The 22,907-nt window shown below is 27.3% G+C and overlaps 1 protein-coding gene across 3 annotated transcripts in view; it reads right to left on the bottom strand.

Moving 5' to 3' along the window:
- Positions 1 to 12,876: 12,876 nt before the first annotated feature.
- The window catches only part of LOC107439874 (terminal uridylyltransferase 4), a 48,737-nt gene continuing 38,706 nt past the window's right edge, over positions 12,877 to 22,907 (bottom strand). For all 3 annotated transcript variants that reach the window (XM_016052605.4, XM_016052607.4, XM_043053756.2), the window contains 4 exons: positions 22,579 to 22,626; positions 20,289 to 20,386; positions 19,313 to 19,535; positions 12,877 to 15,591 (listed from right to left, as the gene is read on the bottom strand). In XM_016052605.4, coding sequence (XP_015908091.2) covers positions 14,960 to 15,591; positions 19,313 to 19,535; positions 20,289 to 20,386; positions 22,579 to 22,626 — 1,001 coding nt within the window. In that variant the 3' untranslated portion in view covers positions 12,877 to 14,959. The remainder of the gene's footprint in view (positions 15,592 to 19,312; positions 19,536 to 20,288; positions 20,387 to 22,578; positions 22,627 to 22,907) is intronic.

The raw sequence follows: 22,907 nt of genomic DNA, 5'->3' as shown, positions 1-22,907 counted from the left end.
CGGCGAAATACACAAGAAATTACCATTAAGGATTTCGAAATTTCAACCGCTCTCCTGCCTAAACAATTTGGACCATATTTTCCGGATTGCGACTAGCCTCTATATTTTGAAGGTCAAGAATTGAAATCCGTCAAAAAATGTATGTTTATTCGGAGTAATCAGATTTTTACGTTTCATTTTGTAACTGAAATTATCGTCTACATTAAGTAATTAGCATATTCAAGACTAGGTTTTTTATCCATAAAGATTGAGCCCTAGTATGTGAAAATTTAGTCATTAGCTATATATCGAAAATTTTTAAAAGTTACATGGCGGCTGTTTCTTTTTCTTTCCACACCTGAATATAATATCAGTGTTTGTACAACGAAATATTTAGATAAAATCTCCAGTTGTGGTGGTTCAGTTTGGTTTTCTTGAGTATAAATTTCCCCCCGGTTTTCCAAATATTAAAAGTTAATGATAGTAGAGGATTTTTACATCGGAAAAGAGAGATTTTCTTCCATCAACAGAAACTATTGAGATCTTCTTTGAAATCACGTGCATTAAACTAAAAATCTGCAAAATAGTTTTAAGATAGGTTATTAATTATGCAACGTAAATTTAGATTACTAAATAACATGAGAACATTGTATTTTTAACAAGGGAAAAAAAGATTCGACAAAATATATTTAGACCCGTGAAGGATGGTGATCTTTGATGAATTCGAAACTGAATTAGAACAAATTTATCAAAAGATAAGGATATTATATACATCATAAAGGATAAGAAGACTATAGTGGCTAGACCTATAAGTTCAAAAGTATGAAATTTTGCTACTCGCCATTGGCCAGTAGTAGTATTTTTAATTGAGCCTCTTTCGAAAACACATGCCCACTTTATCAAGCATCGAAAATTCTTAGTTATTAAAAAGACTATTGATATTAATAGGCATTTCTTTTGAAGCGTTTCTTAAACTATGGTACACTAAACACTACGAGGTTCATGTTTAAGAATAAGAAAAACTTCCTTGACCACTCCAAGTTGATTTAAGTAAAATTTATAAAATGCATATTAAATAATTGCAAATAAATCAATGTTTTATTTTTAAGAAATTATGTTTATTTACAAATGCGAAATTTATTCTTTACAAAATGAATATGAAATAATAGTATGTTATCACAATGATGAAATTACATTGATTAGATTACTTTTAAATATCACCGGTCATGGATTAAAAAATGGAGTTAAATGAAATTGACCTTAACTTGAATGACACCTTTGGTAACCAAATACAACCCTCCTGATATTTTGAACTAGCATAAAAGAAACTGAGCACTTCAACAATGATTGCAGCTTTGTAATATAAATAATACAAAAATTTGATAAGGCGTGTTTTGGAGCACAAGGGCTGTATTTTCGGCCAAAAAATGGCGATCGGGTGATGATTTACAAACAGATTTGTGATCACCATTTTTTATATTTAGTTGCTCTGTGGCCGGTGGCGACCGTTAATTTTACCTCATAGTTAAGATATTTGAGTCGAATGGTGGGCAGAAGTACGAAAAAGGTTTTTTTTTTATTGACAATACTTCAAGCAGAACGTGGAATAGAGATATACTTGTTTAATATCACGAGACAATCACGATATTCATTTTGACATGATATTTAAATTATTTCAAACTAAGCCGTTCTTTTCATTCTAAATTTTACTGAAAATAATCATCATTCCTGAATCGATATTAATTGAAAGTAAAACTAACAAAATTTGAAGATGGATAATACTTTGCAATCAAGACTGGTACTCTCTGAACTAGCACAAGATCCATGTCAGTTATCTCAAAAAATTGGATCACTCAAGAAATTGGGAGTGAACAGTAAGATCAACGAGCATAAAAAACGTCGCTCTGGTGGAAAAAAATCGAAAGGCAAGAAATCCAAAAAGTCTAAAGGAAAGGGTAAAAGTCGTCGCAGAAAGCGATCCAAGAAAAGTAAAAAAGGTGATGAATAAAGTCATGTGAGATGTATAAGGATGTTACCTGAAAAGTCTATACCTGCCATTCACCAGCAACTGTTCCGTATAAATTTGGCAAGAGAAACTTTATAATTAAAAGCTTTACAAGAAATTTCAAGTATGTAATAATGATGACGTCATTGTTGTAATTTTGAAGAAGAAATAAAAGAATCATTAAATAAATTACTGTGCATATAAATTTGTCTAATACATTAGCTGAAGTACCAATTTAAGACGTATTATGAATATCAGCTCTAAAAAATTAGATTTTACATACTCGCACATAATTTAAAGACACTACTCTAAGAAATTAATGTTTGTTTCACTGGAGAAAGTGATAAAATAATAAATTGCTAAAATGTGCAGCATACGTTTGAAGGTGGTAAATAATATAAATCAAGCGATAAGTCACCAAAAATTGCAAACCTCCACCAACTTTTTAAAAAAATTAAATAAAATAAAAATTTTAAGAAAAATTAGTTGAATTTCCTTTTGCCCGGATAATAGAAAAGTATCGTTTTATTGAATAAGAAGCCAAACTATTAGTATTAAATAAATTTTTGAAACAAATCACATGCATAACAAGATAACCTAACAAGTTATGTATTACTACTATTTCTTATAATACAAGTTTAATTATTCCTTCTGCGAAGAAGTACTGTCTCAATTGTAAAACTGCGGTTATCCAAGTCTATTGGCGTATACGTGTAAAATAACGTTACATTTACAAAATATGGTAAAATCTTAGTATATGCTACATGTTTGGCGTGATTTTAAAAAATGGTGCCAACAATGAAATGACGCGTTGATGCTTGTCTTCAAATTGCAAAATGCAAGTACTAAATGGCAAAAATCACTAATCCATCAAATCTCACCATATCTAATACTACAGATTGCAGACTTTACACTCTCACAAACATCGCCAATGTCACCAAATCCACCATGTACCATATACTAGGTTTAAGTCCATAGCATTTTTATGCTATGTTCATATAACTGAAAACTTTTATATTTATTGATTATAAATATAAGGGAACTTCTAAATCATTTGAAAACTGTAAAAACGTATTTTCATCGATATATTACTTTTTTTCATCATTCAAGTTCGGCAATAGGTAAAAGTTTACAATAGGATACCGCTCTTGTTTTGGTCATGATAAAAATAATAGGAAAACGGAAATTTTTTTCTACAGTAAAAGCTCCAAGTTACAGTACCCAATTTAAAGGACATCCTATTTTACACTCTTAACTCAACAATTTTACAAAAGCAAGAGAGAATACTAATTTATGTTAAGTATCTCAATGTAAAAGCAAATTAAAAATTTACTGTGCTAAATCTTTATTTTTATTCAACTGGCAAGTACTAAATATTTTTGAATAATATTAAAGTGTTTATTCTTTGAGTATCATTTAATTATTCAAAATTTTAAAGAAACTTCAGAGAGAAAGAGAGTTTTTACTATGTTTGTAAATTAATTTTGGGACAATCCTTGTAAGAAAGTACACGCAGGAATTTGCAAAATACATCGGGTCGTATAATTCGATATTTATTGTGCATTTAAGTACTTCTATATTTCTAAAGTAAAGTTGTTTTTCTTTTACAGTTAATAGATGAAAATATTTTGAAGTTATGAGAAAAATAATGAAACTTTATTCCTTTCATCGTTAACAATTTTTAAAACTGCATCAAACCCTGTACCGTACTCTAGAATTCAACCATAATTTGCTATTTAAATAAATTTTTAAGAGTCTTATTATTGTCCTGGAAAACAATTTCGTTAATAAAAAAGTAAGTTTTTATTAACTGTTAAAACATTTATTCACTCCTATTACAACACAATAAATTCAAGCCTCTGACCAAAATATGTGAATGAGAGTTTGAACTCATATTCTCGATATGTCAGACCATTAGAAAATAAATGCAATGATTGATATTTTATCTCACCGATTGATATTTTGAATCTCAGTCCTCAGAAGTGCAGCATTGTCACTAGCACACGATACTTATCTGTTTCAAGAGAATATAAAAAAAAGTGACTTAATTGATGCCAAGTAAAACCATGTACAAATGACATCAGACCATCAAGTCTATCTTTCGGAGTGTCGCCAATTCTCGACTGTCTTTGCCACACTCTAAGAAGCTCCTCAGGAATCCATGACTCCACTAAAGGGAATAAATCGTTAGTTACGTGCCGAATTCAGCTATTTAGTAAACTTTTTTTTCTCTTGTAACTATTTGTTATAAAAATTGTGTATTTTTAAGATTTTGAGAGTTTTTACTGAAGTAGTATAATAAATGCATCAAAAATATTTTCAAGGTGAATTTCTGTACGCTATTAGAGATATTTCGAACTCTTATGTTCTCTTTCCGTACGCTGTTGTACGCAAGATTTGAAGCAAATGCGCCAGTTCGCGTTAATTTTATATGCCACGTATCTTTACGTTATGCTGGCTTTGTTAACGTTATAAAAACAAAGCAACAAACACGCTGTTCATTGTTGTTTTCTACTTAAGCCTACTTTCGAACTAAAAAATTGGATATAGAATGCGAATTTGAAGGAATGTATTCATGATATTTAGAAATGAATCGTGTGGTCTTACAACAATTTGTTGATTTAATAAAATTCAACCGAGAAGAAGAAGATAATAGAGCCCCTGAATTAGAATTGATAGTATAGGTGTGAACCACAGATGTGATCTATGACGTCACGCCATTGACTTGGCTTACTCGAAATAGAATGGAAAGAACAGTTGCTAACGTAAACAAATGCCACGTTTCAACAACCAATCTGGATTGACCAATCTTCTACCCTAACTACGTCACTTGCAGGTATCCCCTTGCACTTAAGGCTCCTACTTGCACTACGTCCATAAGAAACTAGATATTTCGTTATTTTAAAATTATAAATGATACTTATTTTAATTATACAATTTAGCTGGAAAAAGTTTAGCCAATGTGTATTTTTTTATTCTTTTATAAATACAGAATTTGTCTTATTTTGTTCTGAAGATAAGATATGCTCCATTTTTTCCCTTTAAATTGCTTAAAGCAAGAAATCTTTCTCTGGTACAAAAGTGAGAATATCTGTAGAGTTAAATTAATATTATTAGAATCAATTTGATATTTAGTTTAACTTCTAATAACTGTGGTCAACGTTGTTCACAAAAAAAAATCCATCTGCAAAAAGATATTAATCTTAATCTGATAATCATGCCACTAATGGAAGTAAAAAATATTTAAATAAATTTACACAAAATTGTGAATTTTAAAATTTAGTCGAACATTACGAAACAGAAATTAAATGTCAGATTTCATTATTCATATTGAAATATGAAGTAGTACTGTGAATTCCATACTATTAATTATAACTGACACTTTAGTACCAGCTGCTGCTGAAAAGTAATTTAATTAAATATCCGCGCAATTTTATTAAAGGAGAAAAGGAATGAATATGCTTTTTTTTCTTCGAGCTTATGAGACAGATGAGTAAAATGCATCTATTTAAATATATTAAAAACACCTTTTATATATGAATTAATTAAACCTATCACGGTTTCGTACAGTGATAGAAAAATACATTTATAATTTAAATGGAAACAGCATCGCTAGGATGCTCTTAAAGTATTAATTAAATAAATTCACAGTTGTTTCATCATCAAAAGAATTATTTACTTTTATATTATTTTACCTGTTTTTACACACCCAAAAACTGCATTACAAACTTTAAAATCTCTAGAAAACTTGAAAAACATAAATTTTTCTACTAATAATAAAAAAATTTTGATCATAATTATTTAATTGTTATTTTATTATTATTTTTTTTTAAGTATTGTAGTCTACATTACTAAATCAGAAACTAAAATCTATCGGTACAAGAATAGTTTAAGTTTTCCCAATTTACAAGACTAGTTTATACTTTTATGTTTTTTTACAGCTTAAACAGAATGCCTCGCAATCAACACCCTAGGATTTTATATTTTGACGAAACATCTAATCCTTCGTCAAAAATTAAGTATAAAAAGTACTCACATTAGGAGACGCAATTTAATATTGAAGTGAGGAAGAGAACAAAATCAGATATAAAATCAGAATCAAATTGTCAGAAAGGAAGGCAAGAAGAAAAATGTCGAAACCAATTTCGTTGCCTGATGTAATTCGGAGGCGAGGTGTTTTTATTAATTGCCTCTCACTGTTTCCTCAGGTTAAGGTTTCACAGTATCACCTTACTCGGCAGGCTTTCAACAAAAAATAAGCACCTTTTAAGTACTTTTTAAGCACTCAAAAAATATTTTTAAGCACTATATTATGTTAACAAAATGCAAAATAATTTTCAAAGACTTTAGTTGATCATGAGAAAATAACTAGTTTTTGACAAGGAACTCTTTTCTTGATTATATTAGCCATTAAAAAATGATTAAAAAATTTTTCAGTTCGATTTCAGAGGGTGGAAAATGAAGTATGAAATTGAGAATATATTGCAAAATGCAGCACATGAGAAGGCAATAATCTCACCGAACCCAGCTCAGTAGACGCACGTGTGGACTCACAAGTATTTCATCAAACATGTAAAATGATTGGCGCTTTCATATGCTATGGGCCGACGGTACGCCGGAATAGTTTGTCGTTAAATGAATTGTGAAAATCTTGAATAGAACAATGTGAAAAGCACACTTTTGCATAACCGTGGCGAAAATCGACATGGTAAAGAAAAAAAATCTAATTTTTGAAAAGGGAAAATTAAGCACTTTTTAAAAACATCCAATGAAAAATGCACCTTTAAGGGCTTTTAAATAATGAAAATCGAAAATAAGCACCTTTAAGCACTTTTTAAAAACGCTACGCACCATGTCACTAGTTTCTATTGTGTTTATGTTTTTCCTCGCTGAAATTTCAGTTGGCGACATCTGGTGAGTAAACTTTTAATTTATTTTAGGCAAGGATTCTAAAATTATATATAAAAAGCAGTTATTACTGAACACCCTCTACATTCAGAATAATGACATGATTCTTCGCGGCTAATGGCGAGCTCAATCCGATTAAAGCTTTTATCTTCTTCTGAAAAATACGGGTGATATAACTGCAAAAAAAAGTTGATCTTTGATCGTTTTATTTTGTTTGTTTCTCCCGAGGGCCATGGTAGCTTAGTGGTTAGAGAATCAGACTCCTGTCCTTAGGGGCCGATCCTCGCCTCCGCTAAGACCCAGTATATGCGATATGCTCGTAAAATCTGTGGAATCGAAAGTCCTGTGGTCGAACTCTGAACATCTCCATGGGTACAGAGATCTGGAGAAAATTTTCTTCCCCTTCAGATCTACGTCTAAAATGAGGAAATAGCCTCAAAGATGAGCTCCCCTCTGAAGAAGATAAAAGCTGTGATAGCATGTCTTCAGGGATGTTACTCAGACAATTGCCCATAGACCGCTGTGCAATTCTAGTGCTACGTAATTAAAGTACCTAGCTTGTTTCTCCCATTTTATTTTTATCACACTTTCCATTTTATTTTTACACACGTTGTCACACTTTATTTATAATGCCGTTTTATTTCATTTTAGTAGCGAAACCTGAATAAGTTAATCGCTTGCGGTAGATTACATTTATGGTCAACTTAACACGTTTCTCACTAAATTGATAGCCAATAACCATTTATGGCTCTGCATAGCCATTATTTAGTAATGTAGTTTCGGTTTATCGGTTGTTATTCGGTTCCAGCAATATATTGCGGAGTGATCAGAAAAGAATTGCATAAGAAATTTAAGAGAATTAGCGAGCAATTTCTGGTTTGTGCAAGAGCCCCCTTGAGAGACTGAAAAAAAGGAAAAAAAAAAAAAAAAACTCAAAATATATTGATCACATTTTGTAAAGTTTAAATAAAATAAGATCTGTTTTACACATTACAAAAAAAAAAAAAAAAAAAAAAAAAAAAAAAAAAAAAAAAAAAAAAAAAAAAAAAAANAAAAAAAAAAATTCTCATTTCTCACAAACATTTTTAGATAAACGGCTGGGTATGAAAACATTTCCGCAAAACAATATAAAAATCGTATTATTTTCTATCGAATAATTATTTTACAAAACACAGTTCTAAGGAAATTTATTATGCGTCAATATAATTAAAAAATCTTTATTTAAAAAAAAAATAAATTTAAGAAAAGTTTCTAAAAGAAATTTTGGTTGACTGTTCTGATGTAGAATAATTAATATAAAACTTATATAATTCCGCTGATATTATAATTAATTAAATTATCAATAGCATTTACTAATGTAACTGTTAAACGTAGAACATTAAAAAAAAAAAAATGACGGAATAAATGAGAAATGTTTTAACCACCAAGGCTTAATTTTTAACTATAAACATAAGTTATGCGCAATGAGATCGATTTGAGTGTAATTTCTTAAACTTTTTGATACACGGTAAGACATTTATCTCATTACCAATAAGGAACAAAAAATTAATAAAACGGTTTTGCTGTCCTTAATTGTACGAATTATTATTCAGTTAATGAGAAAGAAACATGATTTTTAGTAAAAAATTAGTTTAAGATTACCTATGGCCGATTTTATTCATGCATACTTTGAATGTTAAACGTAAATCAACTATTACTGAAAATGTTTCCAAATCAGTTTTTGTTGAATGACATTAAAATAAAACGTTCATATCTTACTATATATAAAATTCTAATGATGGTGTCGCAGTTTTCCATTGTTGTCAGTGCATTTTTATTGGCCAGAAAATCACGTGGTGTGATCCAGTTTTTCCTCATTCGTCTCCTTATTGTTTTGGTTGTAGTCAGCATAAAATTAATAAAAGTCATGCTTTTCTTTAAATATTTTTGAATCCCTAACTTAAAGTTATTTTCCTGTACTGCTATTATTACGCTTTTAATTCAAGAGTTTAAAACTAAGAGAATTGCTGTTTTCTTATTAGTATTATAATGTAAATCTGCCTTACATTTTAAGATAAAGTTATTTAGAAAGGTGGTCTAACAATTATTATTTTTGAGCAAATAACATTAATATACTGTTATAAATTACAGTTAAAGAGATCTGTTAAATGATTTAGAACTTAACGATCAGCTACATGCACAATGAGATGCAGGCAACAACAAAAAAGTTGTTAATCTATCCTTCCGTTTGGTAAGCGAAAATATTAAATTAAGTATGTGAACTCATCAAATTTGTTTCAACAATATAACGTTATAACAATATNCAACAGTTACTTTTCTCAACAACTGAAATTTAGAATAGTGTGATTAAGAAAAATATGTGAACTGTTTGCAATTTCAAATTAATATTGAAATGTACAGGTTTAGCAATTTCTACAGTGAAAAGTTTTCGGAACTTCAGTGTTCAAAAAAGTATACAAAAGCTAGACGTTAAGAACGTATCCAATGAGCGAGTAAAGCGAGCATCGTGCTAAGCCAGCAAAACTAAAGAATAAAAGCATATTAAAATAAAAATTAACAAAATTAAAATGCCTTAAGTCATTCCGGCTTGATTATTAAGAAACTGGTAAATGAATTCAAAAAACTAAAATAAGTCGTATATTTAAAATTTTATTTCTCAGGAACTATTCAACCGATTCTATTCCAGTTTTGTACTTCGACTCACAAAATTCATTCTTTAAAATAAAATAAAAAAAAATTTAATACCATAAATTCCAAATTTTTAGTCTATTATTAAATAAAATAATTAAAAATAATATAGAATATTTTTTTGCTTTATCTTTGGAGAGAAACGAATTTTATAATTGTGAGCAAAATTTTTCGATTCCCTCCAAATATTGTCGAGATATGGCGAAATACGTAAAATTATCATTAAGGGATCCAGGCTTACGAACCGCTCTCCTGATCCAGGGGTGATTGCAAGCCAACCCCAAATCAAAATTCCGAAAAAAAATTTTTTTTTTCTTAATTGAAATAAAATTTAAACAAGGTTTTTTTCCTTTTCTCAATATTTCTTAGTTTACTTAAAATATATTTAAAATTTTACACATACCTATGATGACCTGGAGAAGTAATTAAAATTTACAAATATGTCTTTCTTTCTTGAGTTTATGATTATAACAACTATTTACTGATAAAAAATGAATATTAATCATGAATATAAGCTTATAAAGTATCTCTCTGGCTCTCCCATACAAACAAGTAAAATAAACTGTGTTTTTAAGTTCCACCTTAGAAAATTTGATTTCCGGAAACTTCTGTTATCAATGATTTTTTGAAACGTCTGAACCATCGATTTCCGGATCAGTCCTGCTGATCAAACTATTGGGACCATATTTACACGATTGCGGCAATCCTTGTATTTTGGGGATCCGAATTCCAAATTCATCCGAGAAAAAAAATTATGTTTATTCAGATTTGTGACTGATCTCTATTAGTGTAATCTATTTCTACCTGTAGGTTATAGGTTTGGTCTCACACAATTCGGCTTAAAAAAATTAATTAAAAAAAGAAGCAATTGATTCGTTTTATTTCACACGTCTATTCTAGGATTTAACTTTTTTTTCTTCCACCTTTGATACTTCTTGGTAAACTCAAGATGACAACTTGTTACAATGGGATGGAATCTCAACAAAAATTTTACACCGATTCCCTGCTTTGCTTGTAATTATTTCGCAATCATCATTCTAAAAAAAAAAATTGAAAAGGGACTTGCTTAATTGTTTACTTAAAGTAAAAATAAATTTACACTATGATAAATTTCTTCATGTCTAACAAAAATTTGAAGAAATTTTTTTTTCCTATTTAAGGAAATTGGATTAAATCAGAAAAAAACGTTGGTAAATTTTTTCACAAAACAATTAAGGTTTAATAATTATTTTTTTTATTTATAGCCTAGTGCAAATAATAATAGAGATAGATAATAAATAATAAGAGATGACAAAAAAAAAAGTTTAAATAAATGTGTACAGATATAAAATCTCTGTCAAGAGGCTGAACAGAGATAAAATTTTAAGAATTTTTAGGATCTAAAATGTAAAAAAAGAATTACATATTTAAAAGAATTATAAATTATTTATAAGAATTATAAATTATTTATAATAATTATATTTTAAAGAACTATTTATTGATTGAAAAGATTATGTATAAGAACTTTTGAATAACTAAAAGAAAAAGACACTGCATTATAGCCTAGTGCAAATAATAACAGAGATGATAAATAATAAGAGATGACAAAAAAAAAAAAGTTTAAATAAATGTGCACATTGCCACATGTATAAAATCTCTTTCAAGAGGCTGAACAGAGATAAAATTTTAAGAATTTTTAAGATCTAAAAATGTAAAAAAATTTTTTTTTACATATTTAAAAGAATTATAAATTATTTATAAGAATTATATTTAAAAGAACTACTTATTGATTGAAAGGATTATGTATAAGAACTTTTGAATAACTAAAAGAAAAAGACACTGCATTTTTTGTCACCAGCTCCTTTCTTTAAATATATCTTCATCTGGAACTAGTCAATTTTGCTTTAGACTTGTAATTGCAAGAATCAATACTGCAGTTTTCCTTTACCTGCTCTATTTTTTTTTTCATTGCAAATTACTCTATCTAAAATTATTTTTCATGCACCATGATTAATTTTCTGCTAGTTGTCTTTTTCATAATCTCGCAAGATTAAATATTCTAATTTCATTATTGAGTCTTAATGAAAGGTATAATAATAATACAAAACAATAAAGTTATCTTTAAATAGAACTCTTAAAGTAAATCACTAACAACAAATTTAAATAAATTTTATTTAATTTATGATTTTAAATTCTCATCACATAAAAACAGCTATTAGTAGCTTGTTTGCATTGAGCATATAACAAGAATGTTCAATTAAAATTCATAAAAATCCAATTAAAATACAAATAAATTAATTAGCAAATGCTAGCAGTCAGTAGACACCTTACATTGTGATGAAGAGCATTTATAACACTATCAAAGTGATTAGTTGAAATATAAAGTCAAGAAATAAGTGTAAAATATATAAAATTGTTATTCCTTTCATAGTGAATTGCATTATTTTTCTTAGCATAAAGCACACATGAATACCTTCACATAAAAATGAACTGAAGTTACAAAATAAATTCATATTTTAAACATTAAAATATTTTTTATTTTTAAAAAAAAAATAATTAAATATTGCACCTCAAAAGTTTCAAAAATTTCAGTTAAAAACAACGAACTTAATATTTTTAAAAAATGATTATTTTATAAGCTTAATAGATAAAATTCTGAAATGAGAAAATTACAATGAAATTAGCATATTTAAGGACCAATTATCTCTATAATATTTAGTTTTTACATCAAAGTTTATATTTAACAATAAGAAATATTCTTTAACTGTTACTAGGTTGTAATAAATATTTTATGACTATTAGATATTTTTATAAAGTAAAAGATGCATACTTTTTGTAGAATATTTAAAACATTATTAGTATGCAAAGTTACATAATCATGTAAAAATAATAGTAGTAAATAATTTTATTTTAAAAATTGTTTCGTAATTTTACAAGATATGAAGCAACATCTTGTAAAAATAAAATATTTTTTAAATTAGGAACTTTTTGAATAAAAAAAAAGTGTTTTTTTTCCCTGAGCAAAATTTATAAAATAGATTAAAAAATTCTGAAAGTTTATAAAAATTATATTGCTTAACTAATTGCTTTTAAAGAGAATGAGCGCATTATATGGAGTAAAAAATAACTTAAATCTTATTTTATTTTTAAATAAAAAATATTATTTCGTATTATCTGTATAAGTATTTGTACGTTAAGTGAAATTACCTTTCTCCCCCCAAATTGTGTATCAAATATGTAAGATACAATGCTAAAATTACATCACTGAATAATGGAAAAAGTTTGGATGTTGACAAAAAAATAAATAAATAAAAAAATTTTGTTTTTGATGTTTTTACTTTAGTTAACATTTCATTTTTATTTCCCCATTTACCTTGAGTCTAATAACTTTATATTGCAACAAACTTGTCCATTATAAGATTTTAGTTCTTGTTTAAGACGAGGAAAAAATTTGCTTATTACATTTCTAAATAATATTTGCTCAATTATTACAAAAGCATTTCAGTCTTTAAATAAACTGATATGGGGAAAAAGTTAATAACTGCTGCATTGTAAAGAAATAAATTATCATTTAGATAATGTCCCAGGCTGGAATGGAAAAATTATAAAATGACTTTGGATAGATAAACAATTTCTACCTTTTAACAAAATTATAGCTACAAATTTGAATTATTTTGAATCAAGTTTAAAATCATAATATTTTGCCTTTTTACAATTAGCAAAGATTAAAAGAATTACAAAAAACATGTATAAACATTAGAATCAATAACACTATTTGTATTGATATGACACAGGGTTCAAAGAAACAATTATCTTTTGTCTCATTTACATTTTTATACTGAATTGTACAGAATATACTGATACTTCATTGTAAATAAAAAGATAAAATTATTCATAATATTTTACATAATTTTCAGTAGAAAACAAAATAATCAACCTGATTTGTTAAGAGTAAATTTGACAATTACAATGAATTGCATTCAAATTGTTTTTAAATTGAGAGGTAAGATTTAAATGGCTGCATTTAAATACAGTTATGTGTAAAAAATTTAATATACAAAAGTTTTCTGATGGAAAATGGAATAAACATTATCAAAACACTGAATAATTATTATGAATTTAATCCGTAAATTTTTACACTAATGTTTTTTAAATATAACTGCGCATTAAAATTGACAAGCATTTTATATGAATGGAGAAAATAAACAATATAAATCAGTAGCACTGTTTATTTTCATTCAGTGAAAGAAACAGATAAAAAAAATTAATAGTTTTCAGTTATAATGCATAATTGTTAGATAAGTTTAATTTATTACTAAGATGAATGAAAAAAGCAAACAGATGACGTTAATACAAAATGCTAATATTAGTAAAACATTTTTAAAATGTTAAAAAATGAGAAAAATTACATATTTAGACAGTCTTATAATTTTGTTTTTCCTGAATAGATAAAAACCTGGTTCAATTCAAGAAAAAAAGCAAAAAATATCATGTTCTCCTGGAAAATTATTTTCTACTAAGAGAGAGAGAGAATAAAGAGTGCAAGACTTTAAAAATCTTTGATTAATTCAGATGGATCCTTACCCTGCATTTTTTTTAAGAAAATACCCTAAACTGACAGTTTAAAACAAAATCTTTCAAACTATTCTAAAATATATCAATACTTGAAATAATAACAAAAGATTCCAGAATTTAATTGACTTCTATTCATTCTACATATTCTTAAAGAAAGAAATACAACATTTTTCAACTAAATTACAAATATATATACATCTTCTTAAACACTTTATAACCTTTTTTTTCCTTATGGTTGAAACCATATACAAAGCTCTTAAACCCAAATTAAAAGATATATGCCGGACAAAATACTAACATAAGCTAAATTAAGCTACATTTTGAAAGGAAATCTTAGAACGATTTTGAATAAATAGCACAAATGTAAAACATATTTCTAATCCGATTTTATTAATTTCTCAATGTTTGATGCTTCATATAATTTGAGAATGCAAAAACAATATGTACTTCATTTGAAGACTTAACTGTAGTCTTATTATAAATAAAAAAGTTTAGAAAGTTTCAATTTAATTAAAATAGTGAAAAAAATTATACAAATATAACTAGTTTGAAAATAATCAATGAATTACTTAGTCAGGAAATAAACATTACTACATATATGCCTGCTTAAGCATAATATACATTTTTAATGCTTGAGAGAAAAAAAAATCAACAATAAAATCGTCTGTATGACGCCCCAACAGGAATAAAAGAAATAGTATAATAATAATTGCCCTTAACAAAAATATTTCGTCAATTAAGTAAAAGAAACTAACGTCATTTATGCAATGATGTTGAATCTATATTACAAATACAACAACTAATTAATAAAAGAAATTAATTGCATCAACGGGAGGACCATTTGTCAGAGTTTGAATTATATGGCTGATGATCAGAATTGGTCCTATTGCGTCTATGATCCATAGTCTGATGTTGATTAGATTTGTGCTGAACAGGATGGGGAAGTAAAGGTCTATTATTCAGCCAATGACCTCGGCCATTTCCTTGCATGCGTTGGGGATTAGGGTGTCTTTCGACTTGAAACGGAACATTCCGAGGATTCACGGGCCACCCCGATGGTTCCTGCACTTTATGATATTTATTTTGCTGGAAGTTTTTGGGCGGTGATCCACTGTAGAGTTTAGGTGGGCTTTGAGAAAGTACTTCCTTTTTGTTCCCTTGTCTAGGAAAAGGTGGTACGGGTGGAAATGGTGATGCATAACCTGCAGGTTTTTGAAGTAGCTGAGCATTGTTTTTGAAGCCAGGAGGAGGATTTGCGGGAGTCCTACCAGGAAAACCTGGGGGAGGCATACGATGCATGGGAACACCCATTTGTAATAATTTTTGAGAATCGAATGGGGAATTCATGCCAGGGAAAGTTCTCATCAATACATCATTGTTCATTAATGGATGATGTTGAGGCATACGCTGATTTTGAACTTTTTCCACAGATCCTTTTCTTTCATTGTTTGGAGAGTCTACAAATATCAATGCAAATAATGTGTAATATAAATTATTAAAAGAAACAATCAAATATCATTATGATATACAGCAGAGCACTATTCATATGCTTCTCACATGTACTTAATTTTCATTAGAGTTCTAATTCTTTCTCAATCTATGCAATGTTAATATAGTTAAGTTATATAGTTAAAAACTTTTTGGTTATACTTCATTTTTGTTATAAGTACACAAATATTGATTCAAGAAACTAAGTAAGTTCTAAAAAAAGATCCCCTCCACTCACACAGATGGAGATTTTTTTTCTTAAAGTCTACCAGTATAGAAAGTAATGTATATGTTACATTACTTTCTATACTGGTAGACTTTAAGACCTAATTAGTGGTTGTTGACTTCCACCAATGAATGTTGACAATCACAGTCACTTCGCAAACGTCGGAAATATATACTAGGTCTAGCCAAGCGTCACTGCCTGGTATAACCTACACTGATGTTTTTAAAAGGTTCAGTGCAACTACCTAGTATACATTTGCCCGGTATGCCTAACATCAATGTTTTTTTTAAGGTCAAGCGCCGCCGCTTTGAACACTGGTGTTTTCCCTAATCTATCCTTAGCAGATATTAAAATAATGAATAAATATAATAATATTAGCAAATAAATTAGTATCAAATCAGACAAACAAATATTTCAAACATTCACCAAAGCGACTATATGATTGTTGACATTCACTGGTGAAAGTTGACATTCTCTTGATTTTAGTAATCCACAGTAACATATATCTTTGAGAGTTTAGGATTTAAATTAAATGTAAGTTGCTTTTTTTCTTTTACTTTTGAAAAGATTTTTTGTTTTCAATTTTAACTACTATATATTACCTTTATTTTTTCTTAAAAAATAATATAAAATGTCAAATATTAACAATACTATAATGTTATCAAAATTATTTTTTATTATATGAATTTCCACTAGTTTGTTTAATTTTATTTTATGTTTTTTAATGTATACATCAATTTAAATTGATCACATGAAAGATGTATAAGAATGGTGTTTTACTGTACCTACATTCAAAACAAAACTCTTGAACTTTTTTTTTAAAAATAGTTTTATATCAAAAATTTAAAACAAAATTTATCCTGAAAATTGGAAAAATAATAATAAAGAATTGCCAAACTATCATAAATAAACATAAAATTAATATTATTCAGAGCTGTTATGCCTCCTTAATTTGTTTATCATACAAATTATAAATTAACATGCATTTTTAAAAATACATTTGGCTCAAATACTAAAATTAAAGCACATTTATTATTAAATAATTACAGATAAAAATGGGTGTTTTAAAAAAAAAAGGCATACCAAAAGAAACACAAATACCTCTTAAAGTTTGGCAGAGAACTAGAGCAATATTTAACACAATATTGTGTGTGTTTTATATATATATGTGTGTGTGTGTGTATCTGTTATGATATAAGTTAAAAATATAGAGAAAACATGAAATATAATAAAAATTAATGAAAAGAGAAGAAGAAAAATTATTAAAAAGTTAGAAAACAAACAAAAAAATGAAAAGATATAATCTTTTCATCAGCTTATATCTTCATTCAGGTTATATCTTTACATGATTATATCGATTACACAATTCTATCTCTGCATTTTTTGTTTTCAGGCCTTTAAATATATATATATATTTTTAAAACTATTTTAGTTTAATAATTCTTCATCTCTTTTCATTTATCTTTATTATTTTCTATGTTTCTTCTATATTTTTAACTTGAGTTCTATATGCTTGCAGCTTATGGGCAACAAATAAAACTTTTCATTTTGCTTGTTTTTAATTTCTAACTTTTTATTAAATTGTTTACATAAGACAAATTTGGTTTTAGCTGCTTTTCCATTTTGACTTAGATTTATACAGTATAACAAATGCTTTGAAGTAATTAAAAACATTTACAAAATAGCAAATTTCAATTAAGTAAAAATTGGTTTGAAAAAAGTAAGGATGTTGCTTTTTTGTTTCATTCATTGGATCATTTCAAGATGCAAATACAATGAAAAATATCAGTGAAATTTAAAAAATGAGTAAAACCAGTTATGAGAGATCTTGAGAATCGGTATGTAATTAATGACTGTGGTTCGGGCTTAGTGAATTAAATTTTTCATTTGAAGGCCAAAAATTTAATGTTTGGATTACAACGAGTGATGAATATTTGTCAGAATTTATCGGCTGAAAGAATTAAAAATAAACAAGCGATAGAAAATGGTTGAGGTTTTATTTAAATTAAACGTAGAAACATGTAAATGACCGATTAAAAATAGGACATATTAAGTGAAAATGGATTAAATTAATCTATGTAGGAATATTATTTGAATAGATATAGAATAAATTATAAAAAAAAAATACTAGAGGCCTTTTCCCTTACTTGCCAAACCGCATCTCATCATTACTGGAATTGCTCTTCTCAAAAGCAATTATTGTCAAAATTGCTGGCAAAATTCCCGTAAGTCAAGCTTTTATTTAATGTGAAATGTGATAATAGTTTGAGAGTAAGTAGTGACTAAAATGTATTGTCTTCAGAGTGATTAAAAAGTTAATTTATTTGTTTTGCATTATAACTGATATTGTTGATTTTTTCATTGGCAATATCAATTTTGAAACTCATATATTTTAGATTTGTGGTTAAATAATGAAATATTAATGAAAATTGCAGTCACTAAGCAATTCAAAAAATTAAATCAATATCCAACTTCATACATATAAGTTCAAGGCTACTTAGATAACTAATTAAGATCACCCAAAAGTAATTTATTTTTACACACAAAAAAGGCTGTAGATAATAGCAAAATGAGGGCATGAATGCTATAGTGACAAGAGTTTCTTCAAGCATAGATGAGTTACAAGACATTAGCGAAGTATAATTGTAACTGGCAGTTAGTTTGCACTTTTAAAATAGTAAGTTTGATTGACTATATAGACATTTATAATCCGCAATTATTCCAAAAAGCTACAAAGTCATACTATTTTAAACAGAAATATTTAAGCGTCACACCCCGTGGCAGAATTGTGGAGACACAGCGACATTGCGGCAGAATGTTACAGAGTTCTTGCAGAAAGATTTTTCCTTTTGGAAATAAAACATTTTGCCTTTCTTTTCTGCAGAAATTTTCGAAAGATTTTTATCTTTTCAGAATTGTATTCAAAAGATGCCTCTCACACATTGGAGTATGGGAAAAAATGCTCGAGATTTTTCTATTCTCATTTGAGAATAATGAAAAATAAATAAAATAATGAAGTAAAAAATTTGGTTTTCTCCTCTATCGAAATTTTTGTTCTATTTTTTCATGCAGCACTGATTTCCTCATAGCTTTTAAAATCCAATATTATTTATTACAACAACTGAATCTTGAAATTAAAGCATGCATTTAGTAAATTAAAAAAATCACATATTCAATTGAAAAAATAAATTTATTTGATCCAATTTATTTATTTAATTTTTTTGTTGTTGAAATTAACGCTTCTAATACTTTAAATTGGTAAGAAATATCTTTGTTATTTTTAAATATCTTGCAGAAAGATATTTGTATTATAGAGGTATGTCGCAGAAAGCCCAAAAAAATTCTGACAAAGGGGTGTCACATTATAACAGAAAGTCAAATTAAAAGTATTTTAACAAACATAAATTTTTTAGATAAAAAGCAGATTTCAATCTAGAATATTTCTTAAAATTTTAAATTCATACCAAAATTATAGCGATTTCCCTTTTTCATATTTCTTTGGTCTTTCGGCTGTCCTTGTTTCCTAGGACAGTTTTTCACAAGATGACCAGGTCTCCTACAGTAAGAGCAAGTTTTTTCTTGGGGACAATCCTTTCTCTTATGTCCAATTTTACCACAATTTCCACAACCTCGATCGTGAGGTGGTTCTCGTCCAGAATTTAAAAAGTTTCGATTGTAAAAGTAAGTCTGTAAAGAACATAAAGGTACATATTATACGGATATAGAAGCAAATTCAAAATTAACAACACTTTAACATTTTGAAAATTAAAAATAAATTCATGAAGAATAAAGAAATTAATTTTAAAAAATAATTTTCCCCTCTCAAGCAATGATTGGAATAAATACTGCAAATTAAAATTATAGTTACATTTTAGAAGTTCAATAAAAAATCTTAAAAAATGAAGTTGTATCAAATGTTATTCACACAAGATCATTCCAAAATATCACCACAGTACAAAGATATTAAAAGAAATATAACACAACTAAAATAATAACCAAAAGAACTTAGAGATATGTTTTTCAGCCTCTAAAATCATTTCTAATTTTAAAATTGGAAAGAAACTTTCTGTTCAATATTATAACTTATTAATTAAAACTTAATTTAAATGGTAGCAAAATGATAATTATGTAATAATAATAATGCTCACAGCAAAAACTGTATGCTTTGTGCACATGTCATGTCTTTGATTTTATTTTAAGTTTTAAAAGAATAAAAAAAAAAACTTTTTAAAGAATTTAGAGTGTATTATAGACTTGTAAAAGGCAAACTCTAGCATTTCTTAAAATTTTATTTTAAGAACCAAATTTCGATTAATAATTTAAAAAAAAAATTGAGATGTTACATAAACTTGTATAAAATAGGTAATTAATAAATTATTTGTAAATAATAGATAAAAAAAGATATAAATAAAGAGATAGATATTATGGAAAAATATTTACCAATTCTTGTTTATAGAGTGTATGCATTCTTTCATGTATTAAAGGTGATCCGAAACGCTCCCGTCCCCTTATAAAAGTCTTCATTATGTATGCGTTCACTGCAATAGAATTTAAAATTGAAAAATTGCAAGAAAAATATGAAACTCTAGGCTTTAATGATGACTAAAAGAGATAACATTCATGTAAGAATGTAAACTGTACAAAATATAAACTAGGTGTATTTTTTTATATATTAACGAGTTCAACAAAGGCCATACATGGTCATGAATACATAAATTTATCTTTAAAATTTTTAACAAATTTACAACAATAACACTGGAAAATGTTTATCACTACATATAGTTAAATATATTTTAAATGGTGAAACTAAAATTAAATAATTTAATACAAATAAATTGGTGAAGAAAGATGTCTTAGCAAGTTAAAAATTTTGAATTGCAAGTAAATTTATTTTATTCACGCAGAAATCCAAGCTTAAATATACTGAGCTGAGCAAAACGCAGGCCTTGGGCCCGAATCGCAGTGACATTGTCGCAGAATGTTACAGAGTTCTTGCAAAATGATTTCTTATTTAGGATGCAAAACATTTTAGTTTTCCTTTTATTCCATATTTTGGTGTAAAAAGAAAACTTTTCTGGATAATTGTTTTCAAAAAATTTCTTGTGAAAGAAATGTGTGGAATACTCTGCGACCCCATTTTTAGTTAAAATAGTCTATAATCTGAATTATAATAAACAATTTTGCTAGTGTTCATTATATAAACAGTAAACAATTCAGTTAAATAGAATTTATTGAGATACAGGATACTAAAAAGATAAAAATTTAATTATAAGTTTCTTAACAATTTATTTTCAAAGAACACTAATTTCTAAAACTGCTCTTTTGATTAATAATTTACCAAAATAAGCCTGAAAGTTTAGAAAAAATAAAAAATTTACTAAAAAAAATTTAAGTGAGTCCAGTTATTCTAAAAACCTATTTAATATTGGCACATTTAAGACTTGCTACAAAAAATTGTGCAATAATTATAAAGAAAAAAAGAAAAGTTGTTAAAAAAAAACTTTTAAAACTATTTTTTAAGGATATCTACAATAATATGTTAACAATTACTATTTTTACCGACTTCATCACATCTGTAGAATTGTTGCCTCGATAATGAACCTATTATTAACAGCTTTCTTCAGTCTCTTTTTTATTAGAATTCATTTCATTGATAAACGTGCTGTGAATTAGAAAGTGAATTCCTAAATAAAATTTTACCTACATAAGTTAACGAATGATCCCAGTTCAATTTCCATTTATTATTGAATTGTTAATTAGATACAATCTCAATAATGATAAAGATTATGAAGCTGGGAAATTTATTTTTAGAAAAACTGAACAATAAATGTTTCTCAGATCAAATTTAGTAATTTGAATAATAATTTTTTTTTTTAAAAAATAATAAAGAGAGAGATTTATTAGCTCAGGGAAGAAAAATACATAGTGTCAACAATAAATTAGCATGGTCCTTCAATTCACCATTTTGACAAATTCATCCATTATCAAATTGTTTATAAAGAAGGAGGTAAAGAGATTATTCAAACTTTAAAATCACAAGTCCACAAAAACAATATGCCTTAATAAATTGTACAGTTAGTGGGAACTCTGCATTAGAGTGCAAACTTCATGATTTTAGAATTGCAAATAAATCTTACAGTTAAACCCCAACAGTTCTGAAAGTTACAAGGAGTTGAGTTTTCGATGTAACATAAAATTTTAAACACAGTTTTTTTTTCAAATTGCAAATATAATCATAATAAAAACTACTATTTAGAAGAATTATTATAGTACATAAAATAAAAATGAAATTAAAAAATATTTTTTGTGAATGTAATTGGTTTAATAATTTTTAATCAGATATTAATATTTTTAATTAAAATTTTTTCTTATTTCAAATGCAGCTACACATTTCAATTGAAGTAAACAGATTAATTTGTAAACGGCCCCGCAGTTCAAAATTTCAATATTTTAGTTATTAATGAATCGTTGGCATGATTAAAATCATTTTAAATGAACTGTATGAAGAGATTTAATAGTTTGAGATAACTTCAAATTACTTGAATGATGGGGGGAGAAGTAGACATAAAAAGTTAGGGTGCATCATAATTTTTACGTAACAGAAACCCTTCCTTAAACATATTTTCAAATTAGTAAAAAGAGGACTAAAATGGATTTTACAAGAAAAAACTGACTTTGAAAGGAAAAAGAGGATCATTTGGGAGTCTTGTTTGTACTAAAAAGAACTTACTTTTCTTACTCAATCCACCACCCAGATTATGATGCAAATCAAAAGGATCTAGAAAAGAATGAAATATAATGTAGAATAAATTGTAAATGATAATTTATATAAATGAAGATCAAGGGGTAAGAACGGTTTATGTCCATGAAAGCTGATTGAGAGGAAAACTAATTCAAGGAAGCAGGAACTGTTTTTCCATTTATCTCAGTCCATCTTCACACTGTAATAACTGTCAGGGAGAACAAATTTTTCGCGCTGTAGATTTGGTAAAACATAGTAATCCTCAAAATGTAACAGAAGGCATTCTAATCATTATTTTTGTGAAAAATGGAGGAAAA

Source organism: Parasteatoda tepidariorum, chromosome 2 (assembly GCF_043381705.1).
Source record: "Parasteatoda tepidariorum isolate YZ-2023 chromosome 2, CAS_Ptep_4.0, whole genome shotgun sequence".
Classification (NCBI taxonomy): domain Eukaryota; kingdom Metazoa; phylum Arthropoda; class Arachnida; order Araneae; family Theridiidae; genus Parasteatoda; species Parasteatoda tepidariorum.
The sequence above is the reverse complement of the archived record's forward strand: the minus strand, read 5'-3'. Positions and strand labels throughout refer to the sequence as shown.